The sequence below is a fragment of the Vombatus ursinus genome, unplaced genomic scaffold (genome assembly GCF_900497805.2).
Source record: "Vombatus ursinus unplaced genomic scaffold, bare-nosed wombat genome assembly UNPS02010284.1, whole genome shotgun sequence".
Lineage (NCBI taxonomy): Eukaryota > Metazoa > Chordata > Mammalia > Diprotodontia > Vombatidae > Vombatus > Vombatus ursinus.
The window spans coordinates 3,971,822-3,987,919 of NW_020950062.1; the positions used below are offsets into that span (position 1 = coordinate 3,971,822).

The following is a 16,098-nucleotide window of genomic DNA, read 5'->3' on the forward strand; positions in this document are numbered from 1 at the left end:
TGGCACTGGTTGAAATTCCCCTAGGTAGAAAAAGTAAGGGGATGTAATAGTTGAGAAATTCCATTGCATGGAGTGATCAGAAGTACCACGTGACCAAACCAAAATCAGTAACCAGTTTGGGAATCTGAAGAGTAAGAGGGGGGCAAAAAGGGTATCTAGAGTGGAAGTAGTATCCAAATCATAATCCAGGGCAATGGTGTTGACCTCAAATATAATGAGGGGCCAGTAAACCATAAATAAGGAACCCTGCAAGCTGTACATTGATTTAAAAAGCCACATATCTGTGTTCTATTGTATTTTTACTTATTTCATTGTTTCTCAATTACTTTTTAATCCAGTTCAGGGAGTGTTTGGGGCTTGCAAAGTCAAATGTTTTCAGAAGCTACACAGAGCAGAAAAAGATGAAGGCAGCTAAACCCAAGGACATATTTCCAAGGAGGATAAACTTTTCTCTAAGGTTTGGCGGTCAGAATACCCTTGTTCAAGACCCTGCTTTGCACTATCTGTGTGACCTTGCACAAGGCACCTCTCTGGGCTCCCCCTTCCTCATCTATAAAATGAGCATTCAGACTAGATGCCAAGCTCCCCTCCAGCTCAAAAACATCTTTCCTCACATTGCCAGATTAAGTGTCCTCTTTTAAAATACAAATAATACTTGATGGGGTAAGGAAGAGTTAAGTCAGCCATTGACTGGGCTTGGAATTAGGAAGACATGCCTTCAAATCCTACCTCAGACAATTTCCACCTGTATTACCCAGAGTAAGCCAATTAATCTTAGCCCCAGTTTCCTCATCTGTAAAATGAAGGAGTTTGGTTCCAAAGCCTCTGAGGTCCCTTCCAGCTCTAAATCTGATTGACCCTATGAAATCCTACCAACAACCTTTAAGTCTGACCTGCCTCACAATTCCTTCCCAAACTATTCTAGTTGTTCTCTCTTCTGAACATTTACAGCACTCTGACTATTCCATGTAGTACTGGACTTATTTACATAGTTTGTCACTGTGGACAAATTTTGTGCATATTAGACTCGTGTAGAACTACAATAATACCTATAATATACTCCAACCTATCTTCAGGGTTGCTATGAAAATCAAATGAGAAAGTATGTAAGTTGCTTGAGGGCAGGGACTATTTCATTTTTGTTTCTGTATACTCTGGCACACAGTAGGCACTTAACAAATGCTTACTGATTGATGGATCAGTCCAAGGTCTGCAGGGCTAGTTTTCAATGAGGTAGTTAAGTCTGGCTGAAACCCTAGTCTCTTAGTGGAAAAGCAAGTGCCCCTTAGGCTATTTAATCCATAACTTAGCTGATGATGGGAATGATGGTATTGGTAGGATTAGTTACTGAGAAGAGAGTCACATAGAAGAGGAGAAAAAAAAATTTCTTCTCCCTTTTCTGGTCTCAAAATTTTGAAACAGGTAGTTTTTTTTTTTTAACCACCTTCCTCTTCTTACCTCCTCTCCCACCAAGCCTGTGCCTTAATTCTTCATGTGTCCATTCCTCCCCCCATCAAATGTAAACTTCCATTTCCTTAGAGCAGCTGACCTCACCGAGATATTGAGGAAAAGCTAACTAATTCATACTAAGGTAAAAATGACTAAGAGTCCCAGACCTTTGCCTAGAAGCATTTGCATTTTAAAACAGAAGATGCTTAACAAATAAAAAAATCCCTCAATGGCAGAATTCCAGGCAGCAAGATACTATGAGAACAAAAATTTAGTGGAGGTGGGGAAGATTTTTCAGGGATGGTATTGTGGAAGAGGAATAACGGCCCTACCAGTAGGCAAGCTATAAAGTTTGGAAGACTATTTGTGGGACAAGTTTATTTCAGCTATTGCTTCTTTTCATAGCTTTTTCTCCTTCCTCTAACTTCTAAACTCACAGGTTCTCATAAACTCACTGCTTTCAGGCCACCAAAAGGAGGTGAGGCAGTATGTGTTAGAATAAAATGCACAAAAGAACTCTGGGAACACCATCTAGTTTTGTATTAGGATATTTGTATTTGGGGGCTGAGATGTAGGAAGGCCAAGTAACAAAACTGCACCTAGATGTCTGTAATTTAAGTTGGTCAAATAATATAAAGATTCCATCCACAAAAGTGGAAAATAAAATTGTTTTGTTTATTCTTAAAATAACTAAATAATAACTATACAAACATAAAATATTTACTCTTGTTACTTCAAATACAGAAAAATAGTATAAAATATAATTTTAAAAGTATACAGCTAACATCCCTAAATCTGCAGTGATTAAAGGAAGTCAATAAAATAATCTTCTTAAATTGAATACATTTTTGAGTTAAGTTTGAAACTTAAGACTTAAGTGAGATAGAAGAATGTCAAACAACCTCCCATAATTTAATAATCTACTCAAACAGAATCAATCGCTGTTACTTCTTACTTGTCTTCTCTAATACCCATTCAATCACCTGTGGAAAAAGAAAAATTAGATTATTCTGGTAATGTGTCAATATGAAACAGAAAGAGTTAGAGAATCTAATCTTCAAGAAAATCATGTTGAAAAATTACATTCTGCTTTACTGTCCACATTTCAAAAGGGCATATTGGACATGTACAATAAAGAATGCTAGATCTGACATGATCTTAGAAATACAGTAATACTTTCTATTCTAATTGAAGGACCTTGTTATAGGACTTTTACTGCAGAGTATAGTATTGTCAGCTGAGAAGAAGGAAAGTCCCTTTTTTACCTTTTCCCCCTTCATACTAAAATATATTTCAGAGAGCTCATTTCAAAAGAAGTGAACTCAGATGGAGAATGGAATATCAGAATGGATTGAAAATTGAACTAGTATTCTTTAACTTGGAATTTCTACATCTTTAAGCAAACAGCCTCATTAACTGCAGCAACCTCTTAAATACTGTATTTGGGCAAACAACTTAGTCTGGATGTAAATCACAGTCTTTACAAAGGAACGGCTCAACAGAATCAAACTCAAAACACCAAAATTCATTCCAAAAGTACTGACTGAATCTCCAGTGCATACATGACACAGTGGACTAGTGTAAAACTACAGGGGATTCCCAGATCAGCTAAACCAGCTGTGAGAGAGCTCAATTCCCCTGAGTCACTCATCAAGTAAGGCTTGCAGTAGGTGAGCACCTTTTCCTAAGCGAGGGAAGAGGGGGAACTGCTCTTAGAAATAACTGCAAATAACTGTACAACATAAAATATTTACTCCTGATACTTAAAACACAGGAAAATGGTATACATATGTATATCAGTTAACATCCCTAAAGAAGTCATTAATCTTCCTAAAAGGCTGTATCTTTGAGCCAAGTTGGAAAGGGACAGGGGAAGGAAAGGAGTTTGAATAGTACCTAGTTCTCAATTCCCCAGGCATTCACTAGCATTGTGTATCAGGCCCAAACTCCTCACACCCCCATGCCTGGTCCTGCTTTATCCAGATAAGAACCCTACCAAGAACTCATCAGCCTTAACAGGCTTCTCTGCTCCCTTCCACCAGGCCAAATGGACTTGACCTATTTTCACCATCCCAGATTGCCCATTCTTTACTGAATTTCCCTTTGATGAAGCTGCCTGACTTTACTCTCTGTCTGCTAACTCTGCCATGTTTCTGCACACTTGTTTCTTTGTACTAAAGCTTGGAAGCCTAAACATTCCTGAAACGATTAAGACAACTAGATGTCCTAAAATGAAAGACCATTATCTCTGAATAGGTGACGTACCTGTTTAGCATTGCTATTTGCTGTTTTCTTCATTTCTTCAAACAGACCTCTTGAAGTTTTCAGATCCTAAATGTAACATGATAGTGTCAAATAATGCTCACATGAGGTTATTCAGGCCATTATATCTTCTTTGTATGGTGATTAATGAAGGGAGTATCAGAAAATAAGAAAAACACCGTCCAGTCTCATCAACTTATAAATTGGACTATTACACTTGTGAAGACTACATTAATCAGTTTCTATTTTAACACAATTTAGGGGCAGACATTTAAAGTGGGAGGTTATTTTTATTGACCCATTTTATCAAGTATCATGCACTTGGGATTTAAACCCAGATCTTTCCTATTCAGAGTCCTGCATTTTTCCTGCAATTATAATGTTGCCTCTTAATTATAGTTTGAATAAAGCAGTCTACAGCAACCATAAAACACTGTAAAGTCATCAGACTCTGAGAACTGATAGGCTTATGGTGATGCTTAGGGTAATGCTTATGCATAGGCTTGGAGTCACCTAAAATTCCCTAGGATCCTTTTCTTATAAACATCTACTTAGTCACTTCTCTTCTAATTCATGCAGTTGATTTTTTTAATCCTAAGATAAAACTGTATTTATCTCTAATATATTTCATCTTACAAGATTAAAGTCAAATTATGACCAAATCAACTCCACCATGTTCCTGGATGGGTGCGCTGATCTACTTCCCCACTGTCTAACTCATTATCTTATCCCCCAAACTTTTACAGCTCATCATTCTCCCATATACTTGTTTCTTCCTTAAAATGTAAGCTCCTTGGGGGCAAGGACTCTCTTTGCTTTTCTATTTGTATCCTCAGAACTTAGCATACATCCTGCCACATAGTAATCACTTTTATTTTGATTCATTCATTCATCTCATCATTTTGGATTCAGATTCTGACACCCAATATATTGGCTATGATGTCTCGTTATTTACTAATCTGAAAACATTACATCCAGCAGAATATATTTTACACCCTGAGCTCAAGGGAAAGACTGAGTCTGCATATGTAGCTTTCAGAAAGGGCTGATCATTATGTGAGCTCTTTGGCAGCAGGGATTGTCTTTTGCCTTTCTTTGTATCCCCACCACTTAGCAAAGTACTTGGCACACAGCAGGTACTCAATAAATGTCACTGACTGCCTAAACAGAAAAGACATAGGAAAGAGTATACAGAGAAGAAAAGAGAACCCATGTTGATTTAATTCTTGTTACTCCTGACTCCCACTGTCAAGGTTCTAAAAGTTGGCTATATTTTTGCTGTTTCTTTCAAATATTATTTAAGCCATACATGAACCTAAGAATGAGAACTACAACTCTGATCATAGAAGAAAAGACATCTTACCTTTAGATAGAATTTGGATATCTCAAAGAGACGCTTGCTGCAGGCTGAAAAACAGTCATGGTCCTCAGAAATACTGTGTTTCTTTAGAGTTTTAGTAACTACTTCTTTCAGCATCTTAAAAAGAATACAAAGCATGACTAAATTTCTGAAAAAATGTACAAGCAAAACTTTTTCCAGGTTGGTATTTTATATTATTATTGCTGTTTAGTCATTTCAGTCATGTCCAACATTTTGTTACCCCATTGGGGGTTGTCTTAGAAAAGATCCTGGAGTGGTTTGCCATTTCTTTCTCCAGCTCATTTTACAGATGAGGAACTGAGGCAAACAGGGTTAAGTGACTTGCCCAGGGTCGCACAGCTAGTAAGTGTCTGAGGTAGAATCTGAACTCTAGAAGACCTGACTCTAGGCCTGACATTGTGCCACCTAGCAGCCATTTCATATTACTATTTCGTACTATTTTATACATTATATGGGTGTGTCTGTATACACACATATATAAATAGAGCTATATAGATATTTATATACAGGCATGTAGATAAATCTATAGCTATATCTAACTATACATATATAGACATAGATACAGAGCTACATACATAGATCTATACCTATATATCTATATTCAGTTCTAAAGACCACTGAAGAAAATTATACATGAAATAAATAAGCAAAAATGCTTCACATGATTATATTAGTTAGCAGGATATGATAGCTATGAATTCAGGACTGAAAGCTGTGCCTTGAACTGCTACATTACCTCCATAAAATTCTGCATTTTTTTCTTTTAGTATTAAGAACAGAATACAATTTTCTCAATTATTGTTATGACTATATGAAAAGAAATCTTTACCCGAGTATGTTTCTGTGATCTTGATTCCTTAGCTTGCCTTTTCGGGTCTGATTCTTGTACATTTCTCTGACCTACACCTGCCTTTGAAGTTATGTTTCGAACTGCAGAGCTGGGAGTTTGAATAGATGGACAAGTTACAGATGAAGACCGATGTGGGTGTGATCTTATAGTAGTCACTGTACAATGAAGTCCACTATTACCACTTGCTTGAGAAAGAAGAGAATCAGAGCTTTCAGATTTTGTTACTCTACTGGGAAAAAAATCAGAAACACAAACTAAGTAATTATGAATTTCCTATGACATCCATTTTCTATTAATAGTATTACAAACATGTTCTCTCATATTCAGGAGCTCAAAAACAGGAAAGAGGAAAATGCTTCCTTTCTAATTCCACCAATAAGTAGTCAATATAGCACAATTAGGATGATCATTTGGTTTTTTCAAAAGAATGAATGTTGTTTAGAAACAACACTCTAAGTTGGTACTTCTTCTAACAAGACAAACAGCAGCAAAGACTGAGCTTTATTAGATCCCAGCACTATAAGCTTGCTCAGCTTTAAAATAAGGCCTTCATATACCACAGATTGTAGAATACCAAAGTGGGATGAGATCTCAAAAACCATCTTTGTCCTATTCTTTCCCAGAGCATGAATTTCTTTTATGACATTCTTGTTAAGTTGGTAACCTAAACTCTGCTTAAACAACACTATTGATGGGAAACTCACTGCACTCATGAGATAGCCCACGCTATTTTCATATACTGTTAATTGTTAGAACGTCATTCCTTACATGGAATCAAACTCTATTTCCTTTTAACTTCCATCTATTAGTTAAAAGTCCATCTACTTCCCGCTTCACTCTGGTCCAGATAATCACTATTAGAAAATTATTTCTATTGAGATAACTTTATGAAAGAAAGTGTTTTGTATAGGTATTAGTATTCAAGGAATATACTGTACCATATAAAATATTGCTGCTCATTAAGTGTAGCTGTATAATTCTTATTGCTCCTTAATCTTTCTAATATTTTTATAAGTCGCTTTTGACTAAATTAAAGTTCCCCCTTTTCCAAGAGCCTTTAAGTATTTTTTTTCCAACTTAAACAACTTAAACTGTTATTATGTTAGAAATTCTCTGTAAAAAAATTTTTTTGCAATGATTAGGGAGTTTTCTTCTCATACCTAATGTGGACTTCAATTTTTTTCTGGCAAAAGAAGATCTGATAGCCATTTTTTATTTTCTAGTATGACACAAAATTCATCTCCTGAAGTTTAATAAACTTACCATTTAAGTATTCTGATTTATACAACTAAATCTGCTCAAGTTTAAAAGAGCACTAGGACTTCATTAAGACCTTCCAGGAAAAAGTTTTAATCTACTGCTATAGTTGGTTGGTTATTGACTATTCTTGAAGAGGACCAAAATGACACCGCTACATTGAAGTTAAGGTACCGTGTATCTGATCATGGCTGATCAGACCAAAACAAGTTTGAAATGTTCTACCACAGGATGGTCACAAACAGTCCCTATGACCATTTGGAGTGGAGATGTCTCTAAATTTGCATAGCTCATGTTTCTTTTGAGCTACTATGATTTTGCTTTGCTCTTAGAGTACAGCACCTTCTTTGATGGGGGTACACCATGCTAGGTGGTACTTTGCCAGTCACACAATTAATTCCAAAGTTCTTAGGACAGACCTTGAGAGTGTCCTGGTATCACTTCTTCTGGCCACCATGTGAGTCCTTGCCTTGTGCGAGTTCTCCATAAAAGTGTTTTAGGGAAATGTATGGTTGGCATTAGAACAACATGGCCAGATTTTTAGGGGCGGAACCAAGATGGTGGAGGGAAAGCAGTGACTGTCTTGAGCTCTCTCCCAAAGCCCTCCAAATACCTAAAAAAATGGCTCTAAACAAATTCTAAAGCAGCAGAACCCACAAAAAGATAGAGTAAAACAAATTTCCAGCCAAAGACAGCCTGGATGGTTGATCAGAAAGGTATATTGCGCTGGGCTGGGAGAGGAGCGCAGTGCGGCGTGGGTATGCAGGCCACAGCGACCCTGGAGGAGGCCTCAGAGGACTGATTCACAGGCAGCTGTGATGGTTTCCAGACTTCTCAACCCAGGAATGCCAAAGACAACGTGGAAGGTCAGTGGGAAAAGTCTGTGACTGCGGTGAGAGAGGAGCTAGGTCTCAGCCACAAGTCCCGAGCGTGCCCTCGGGACAGCGACTGTTTTCTGAGCTTCCAGCCCACAGACTGAGGGGGAATTGGGTGGCTGATCAGAGGGGAATTACAAGGATCTCTATGCCAGTGCTGAGACAGGAATCCCTTGCTTTACCGATGCTTGGATCTGGGTCACAGTTCTGAGGGGCGGTCCTGGGGCTAGGAGAAACGCTGGTGCAGTGGAGCTTGTTGTGGCTGTGGAGAGGAAACACCTCGCCCCTTATCACACCACCTTGGAAGAACTGAAAATTTACAGGTCCCTAGAAGTACCTCTGAAAACAGCTGTACAAACCCCTGAAGCTTGGGACAGTGCACTCTTCACATTGGAAGCAGATTTTTACCTTAACAAAGAGTTTAAAACTCAAGTAACTGGCCGGGATCATGAGTAAGCAGTGCAAAAAGAGTCAGACTATATTATCTTACTTTGGTGACAAAGAAGATCAAAACATACAACCAGAAGACAACAAAGCCAAAGCTCCTACATCCAAAGCCTCCAAGAAAAATATGAATCAGTCCCAGGCCTTGGAAGAGCTCAAAAGGGATTTTGAGAAGCAAGTAAGAGAAACAGAGGAACAACTGAGAGTGATGCAAGAAAATCATGAAAAACAACTCAACAGCTTGCTAAAAGAGACCCAAAAAAAAATACTGAAGAAAATAGCACCTTAAAAAATAGCCTAACCCAAATGGCAAAAGAGGTCCAAAAAGCCAATGAGGAGAAGAATGCCCTAAAAAGCTAAATTGGCCAAATGGAAAAGGAAGTACAAAAGATTACTGAAGAAAATACTTCCTTAAAAATTAGAATAGAGCAATTGGAAGCTAGAGACTTTATGAGAAATCAAGATACTGTAAAACAAATCCAAAAGAATGAAAAATTAGGAAACAATGTGAAATATCTCATTGGTAAAACAAATGACCTGGAGAATAAATCCAGGAGAGAGAATTTAAAAATTGTTGGACTATCTGAAAGCTATGATCAAAAAAAGAGCCTAGACATCATCTTTCAAGAAATTATCCAGGAAAACTGTCTTGATATTTTAGAATCAGAGGGCAAAATAGAAATTGAAAGAATCTATTGATCTCCTGAAAGAGATCCCCAAAGGAAAACTCCTAGGAATATTGTAGCCAAATTTCAGAGTTCCCAGGTCAAGGAGAAAATATTACAAGCAGCCAGAAAGAAACAATCCAAGTATTGTGGAAACAAAATCAGGATAACACAAGATTTAGCTGCTTCTACATTAAGGGACCACAGGGCATGGAATATAATATTCCAGAGAGCAAAGGAGATAGGATTACAACCAAGAATCACCTACCCAGCAAAACTGAGTATAATCCTGCAGGGGAAAAAATAGTCATTCAGGGAAATAGAGGACTTTCAAGCATTCTTGATGAAAAGACCAGAGTTAAATAGAAAATTTGATTTTCAAATACAAGACTCGAGTGGAATATGAAGAGGTAAACAGGAAAGAGAAAATCATAAGAGACTTATTAAGGTTGAACTGTTTACATTCCTGCATGGAAAGATGATATTTGTAACTCATGAGAACTTTGTCAGTATTAGGGTAGTTGGAGGGGAAAAAATTATATGTACACATATATACAGATAGATAGATAGAGGGCACAGGGTGAGTTGAAAATGAAAGGGTCATATCTGGAGGATATAATTAAGGGGTGAGAGAGGAATAGACTAGGAGAAGGAGAAAGGGAGAGGTAGAATGGGGTAAATTATCCTACGAAAAAAAAAAAGAAAAGAAAAGGCTCTTACAATGGAGGGGAAAAGGGGTAAGGTGAGAGGGAATGAATGAATCTTATTCTCATAGGATTTGACTTAAGGAGGGAATAACATACACACTCAATTGGGTGTGGAAATCTGTCTTGCCCTACAGGAAAATGGGGGGGAAGGGGACAAGAGAGTAGGGGAATGATAGAGAGGAGGGCAGATTGGGAAAGGGAGTAATCAGAAGCAAATACTGCTGAGGAGGGACAGGGTCAAAAGAAAGAATAGAATAAATGGGGGGGGCAGGACAGGATTAAGGGAAATAGAGTTAGTTTTTCACGGCCTGTCTACTATGGAAGTGTTTTGCATAACTGCACATGTATAACCTATATTGAGTTGCTTGCCTTTTCAATGAGGGTGGGTGGGGAGGAAGGAAGGGAGAAAATTTGGAAACCAAAGTTTTAAAAACACATGTTTAAAAAAAAATGTTTTCACATGCAACTGGGAAATAAGAAATACAGGAAACGGGGCACAGAAATCCATCCTGCCCTACAGGAAAAGTGAAGGGGAAGGGGATAAGAGAAGGGGGGAAGAGATAGAAGGGAAGGCAGACTAGGGGAAGGAGTATTTAGAATGCATGCCATCTTGGGGTGGGGGGAGGGGTGAGGTGGGGTGAAAATTTGGAACTCAAAATCTTGTGGAAATAAATGTTGAAAACAAAAAAAATAAATAAAAAATTACCATAAGAAAAAAAAAAGAACAACATGGCCAGCTCATCAGAGTTGTGTTCTCTGCAGAAGAGTTTGAATGCTTGACAGTTTAGCTCAAGAAAGGTCTTCTGTGTCCAATACCTTATCTTGCCAGGTGATTTTCAGAATCTTCCTGTCTTCCTCAGACAATTCAAGTGGAAGTGATTCAGTTTCCTGGCATGGTGCTGGTATAATGGCCAGGTTTCACAGGCATACAAGGGTGAGGTCAGCACAACGGCTCTGTAGATCTTCAATCTGGTAGGCAGTCTAATATTTCTTCTCTCCCATGCTTTTCTTTGGAGCTTCCTACACACTGAGCTAGCTCTGGCAATGCATGTATCAACCTCATCATCTGCGTACATCCCTGGAAATTATACTGCCAAGGTAAGTGAACTTAACCATAGTATTCAAAATTTCTCCATTAGATGTAACTACTGGTTCCACATATGAATGGTGAGGTACTGGCTGGTAGAGACCCTGTGTTTTCTTGGTGTTAGTTGTTAGGCCAAAATAAGCACAAGCACCAGAGAACTGATCCATACTTTGTTGCATTTCAGCTTCAGAGGCTGCATTGAGTGCACAATCATCTGCAAACAAAAAAAAGTCATGCACCAGCTCTCTCTCCACTTGCTACAGCATGGCTTGTTTGAAGATTAACTATGGAACTGACATATGACTATGTAGAATTCATTTCATTCTGTTATTTTCAATCACTCAAAAAAATGGACTTTTGTGGGCTAAAGGTCTAAAAAGTAAAAGACAAAAATTTCACAGAATTTACATTACACATTTCAGCAACCTTGATTTTATTATTTTAGACATTAAAATTATATTACCATGCATGCAGAAATTTGATTTTGTGATTTATCAATCTAGCAGGTTATATAAGTTTCTCACTTATATAAAACAAAACATTGAATTCTTTCTTTCTGATATTTAACCTAAAATTTATGCATACCTATTATTAGCAATTAAAAAAATACTGCTACACCAAAGGGATTAAAGAAATTTGCATACATCTAGAAAGCATCTTTTAAAAATACAGCAATAGATGAAAAAGTTTCATTTGCACTAGAGAGAAATTTTCTGCCAGTGCTTTTTTATCTCTCCATATAGCACATTACCTCTTTGTAGGATAAAAGCAATCCGTGTCTTTTGATCTCCGTTTCAGTCTGGATACTTCAGTCCTTAGTTCACTCTGTAAAGCTTCTCCATCTGGGACACTCCCAGGCTCCGACAAAACTGCTGGGGATGGAAGAGGACTCAAGACCCAGGGTACAGGGAAACAGTCTTTTGTACACGTAGTCTGAGTTTCATAACGAATGAGACGAGACTGAAGTTCAGAAAATCCTCCATCTCTTTCTAAGGCTTTTCGGTCATCCAGACAATATCTAAAAATGATGAAAAAGCTGTTAAAACTAAAGCTTGTATGAATAAGTACAGAAGAAGGTTTCTTATCTTTTTTCCAAATCAGAAAACAAAGAACAAATAAGGAAGTCTCAAAACAGAGTTAGTTCTTCAGGAATCAGTACTTGAGATAAGCTTATTAATAACATTTTGAGTAAACAGTACTAAACAATGAACAATACTCAGTGAATTAATTCTCTAAGGGTACAGATAACATTAAAGTATCTTTGTAGTAAAATATCAAGTCAAGTGGAATTAAGTGCCTAATATGTGCCAGGCATTGTGCTAAACGCTAGGGATACAAAGAATGGGGGGCTCAAGAGCTCGCAGTCTGAGTAATGAGGAAGACAACATCAGAACCACTCTCTATTGGCCAGATATATACAGGATAAATCAGGGGTGGTCTTAGAGAGGAGGCAGTAGGTTGAAGGATGAATGGGAAAAGTGACACTTCAGCTGAGACTTGAAGGAAGCAAGGGAAGCTATGAGGGAAAGATGAAAGAGAGTATTTCAGAAATAGGGGACAGCCAGTGAAAATGCTCAGTCTAAGGAGATGTAGTTGCATGTTCAAGGGTCTACAAGGAGGTCAGTGTCACTGGTTCACCGAACACCTGGAGAGGAGCAAGAAGTAAAAAGATGGAAAGGTAGGAAGTGACCAAGTTGTAAAGGGCTTTCAAAGTCAAACAGAGGATTTTATATTTCATCCTGAAGGTAACAGGGATGGAAATGGGAGGGGTAATGTGGTCAAATCTGTGCTTTAGGAAAATCAATCTGACAGCTGAGGAGCAGATGGAGTAGAGAAAGGAGGGGTTTGAGGTATGGAAACCAACCAGCAGTCTAGAGGTAAACTGCAGGAAAATGTATGAAATTGTGTTAAGTCAAGAAAGGCAGCAGGCAAATCCTATTGTAGGAAAATGAAAGGTAATATATTTAGGGGGAAGTTTAAATTATACTTCTACATTCAAGGATACTGTGCTATTTAGCTTTCTTTGTATTCCCAGCACTTAGCAGTGCCTAGCATATAGTAGGCACTTCATAAATGCCAACGCACTATCAATTGTGGACCAATCAAGGGACCTGAGAAAAATCATAGACTTGTTTTCATAAATCATTGGCCCAATGGGTTGCAAGAATTGAAATGACTAATAAAATTTGAAGTATTATAAGGCAGAACAGTAGAAACAAAAGGAAAAACATCCCCACCATTAAAAAAAAAATTCATGGTCACATACATCTGTACTATTTGTACATCTGGCTATTATGTTTCAAAGCAGATACAGTAGGGGTAGAAAAGATACAGAGGGAAAATAAAACGATCAAGGTGAACTTTCTATATTAAAATCAGAATTTCAGGTTGCAACAGGGAGGCTAAGATAAGAAATGATTAAAAATCTTTAAAATAATAAATAAGTCAAACAAATTTTGTTCATCAGGGAATCTTGGGAAAATAATAGAATGACTGTTTTCCTAAGGACAGCTTTCCTGACCTTAAGAAAAAATACAACTAAGAAGAGCCAAAATTCACCCTTTCTTATTAGAAGTGAAGGAACCTTCCACAAAGTAATTCTTGGGAGGGACAAAAAAAGACTGAAGACCAATTTGACAATTCTAATCAGTCAGTGAGTCAAGATATATTTATTAAACACCTACTATTGGGCATTGTGCTAAGTGCTGAGGGAAAAAAGGCAAGATAGTCTATGTTCTCAAGGAGCTCATAATCTAATAGGGGAGACAACATTAAAAACAATTATGTACAAACAAGATATGTACAGAATAGGTTGGAGACTATCAACAGAAGGAAGGCACTATCTTTAAAGGTTCCCACAAGAAGTTCTCACATTCCCAGCCTCCACCTTCTCAGCCCCTGACAGCATTTTGGGTCAAACAAGGTGAATTTATGACTACTCATCAGACTAGCTCCAGGTTGAAAGAAAAAGGAAAAAGAGTGGTGGTGGCTGTAGAAGAATATGGAGGCTGGTGAACAAAAAATCAGATGAGAGAGGAAATTAGAAACTCACTCTTGATTAAACTAATTAATATAGCATAAGTGGAAACACACAGCCAGAAAGAGAAAAGTGGAGAAGAAATTCAACTGTAAAGCCTTTTTGAAACACTCAGTAATGTCATGGGAGAACTTTCCTGCCCATCCAGGAGAAGCCAGTTGATTGAAGAAAGCCAGAACCCAGAAAAGCAGGACTGGTAAATTCAGACAAGAGGCCCTTACTATAATGGCTACTTGGAGTGCCCCTGCAGCAGTATCACCCACATTCAATTCTGACAGTCTGAAAGAACAGAGAATTAGCAGCAAGGGCTGGGGGAAGAACACGATAGCAATGAACCTTTTAAAGGGAAGTAAGCACATCGTTATTGAGGACGCCACAAAAAAATTCAGCAGATTGACTGAGACAGACAAATGTTGACAAAGAAAGAGAAATAAGCAAAGAATAGGTTCAATAATCAGAAGGCAAGTACTCCATAACAAAAAAGTGCATCTAAAATGTCCTGGGAAAGGTGAAGATAACATAGCAAATTCTACTAAGTCTTCTGAAATAATAATAGAATAAGACAAAGAATTTCTGGAATGGTTCAGAAGACTGATTTCAAAAATAAGGAAAGATATCACTGAAAGAGATTAGAAATTAAAATGCTGAAGGAAGAAATCAGCATGTTTCAAAAGATTCTTTAATAAAGAAAATAAAAGAATTTGAATGCAAAAATGTAGAGGCAGAAGGAAAAATAATAAAACAAAATAATAATCAACAAGGTTGGAAGAATACATGAGAGCTCTACAAAATAAGAATCCTGAATTTGAAGACAGGGTGCAAGGAGATAACCTGAGGTTTATAGGACTTTGAGAAAAACATCATGTAAGGGAATAGATGAAGACCATTTTCCAAGAAATAATAAATAATTCCCCAGAAACAGCGAAAGCAGACAGCAAAGTTCAGATTAAGAAAATCCACCATACATCAACAGAAAAAAAAATCCAAGTTTAAATTACCAAGAAAGTGTATACAAATTTCAGAACTACAACATCAAAGAAAACTTGAAATAGAAAGGAGAAAATAAAAATGTTACAAATTCCATAGGGACTTAATCAAGATAACAGGGAATTTGGGAGAGGAGGGTATAATTTCATCCCTTATTAACACAGGATTAGAGGCATTAGAATAATACAGAGAAAGGAATCTTGGAAGGTGAGAATAAGAGGATAATACAGAGAAAGGAATCCTGGAAGGTGAGAATAAGAGACTTTCGTTTTTTTCCTCTGCCTTTGGACATTAGAAATTAGGGACAGAACACTGAGAAGCAGAATAAAGAGAGAGGACTGGAAACTGGATATGCCCTACAGTGGGGGAACAATCTTGTAGCACTGTGAAGCTGACGTCTCAGGGAGGTGATAAGAGAATGGCATTCCACTGAACCCTGTTGGGAAAATTTAGACACTTCAGAGGATCAGCTTTAGGTCATATGTATCACCTTTAAATCCCAATAGGAGAGAAGAAGAGGAGATGAGAGAAAATATATCAGATACAGATTCATATGCTCAAAATGAGGATATCAAAAGGGATAAACGATGAGGAAAAACACAAAGAATAGAATTAGAACACCTAGATTAAAATTATGGAACACTTCTCAGTGCAGCCCTTTGCCTCCACAGAGAACTAGCTGTCCTGGGAATAGATTCTAGAGACTCATATAAGAATGTATAAGTAAGGGAGTGGAAGGAAACAACACTTCTAGGAAAGCGGAACTGCAAATTAATATCATTGGGTAGACCCCCTTTCTTCATCATGTGGGGCAAGAAGATTAAGTACCATTCTCTTATCTGAGCTAGGAAAGAGAATAGTCAAACTAACAGATAAGAAATAGCTGTAGAGATAAAGAGAGTAAGAGAAAGAAAGAATAACAATGAAAGTAAACCCAAGAATAGGGAGATACACACACACATACCACACATATTTACCTCCACTTTTAAGTCAGTACTCTTATTTGAACTGATTCTATTAAACTCTAATCCTCCCTGTTTCATCACATCTATCTATCTATCTATCTATCTATCTATCTATCTATCTATCTATCTATC

General features: G+C 37.5%; 1 protein-coding gene across 3 annotated transcripts in view; it reads right to left on the reverse strand.

Moving 5' to 3' along the window:
* Window positions 1-2,211: 2,211 nt before the first annotated feature.
* The window catches only part of MTBP (MDM2 binding protein), an 83,084-nt gene continuing 69,197 nt past the window's right edge, over window positions 2,212-16,098 (reverse strand). For 2 of the 3 annotated variants that reach the window (XM_027854072.1, XM_027854070.1), the window contains exons 18-22: window positions 11,729-11,995; window positions 5,922-6,171; window positions 5,075-5,188; window positions 3,715-3,780; window positions 2,212-2,432 (exon numbers count right to left, since the gene is read on the reverse strand). In XM_027854072.1, coding sequence (XP_027709873.1) covers window positions 2,394-2,432; window positions 3,715-3,780; window positions 5,075-5,188; window positions 5,922-6,171; window positions 11,729-11,995 — 736 coding nt within the window. In that variant the 3' untranslated portion in view covers window positions 2,212-2,393. The remainder of the gene's footprint in view (window positions 2,433-3,714; window positions 3,781-5,074; window positions 5,189-5,921; window positions 6,172-11,728; window positions 11,996-16,098) is intronic. The other variant, XM_027854071.1, reaches the window with a different exon arrangement.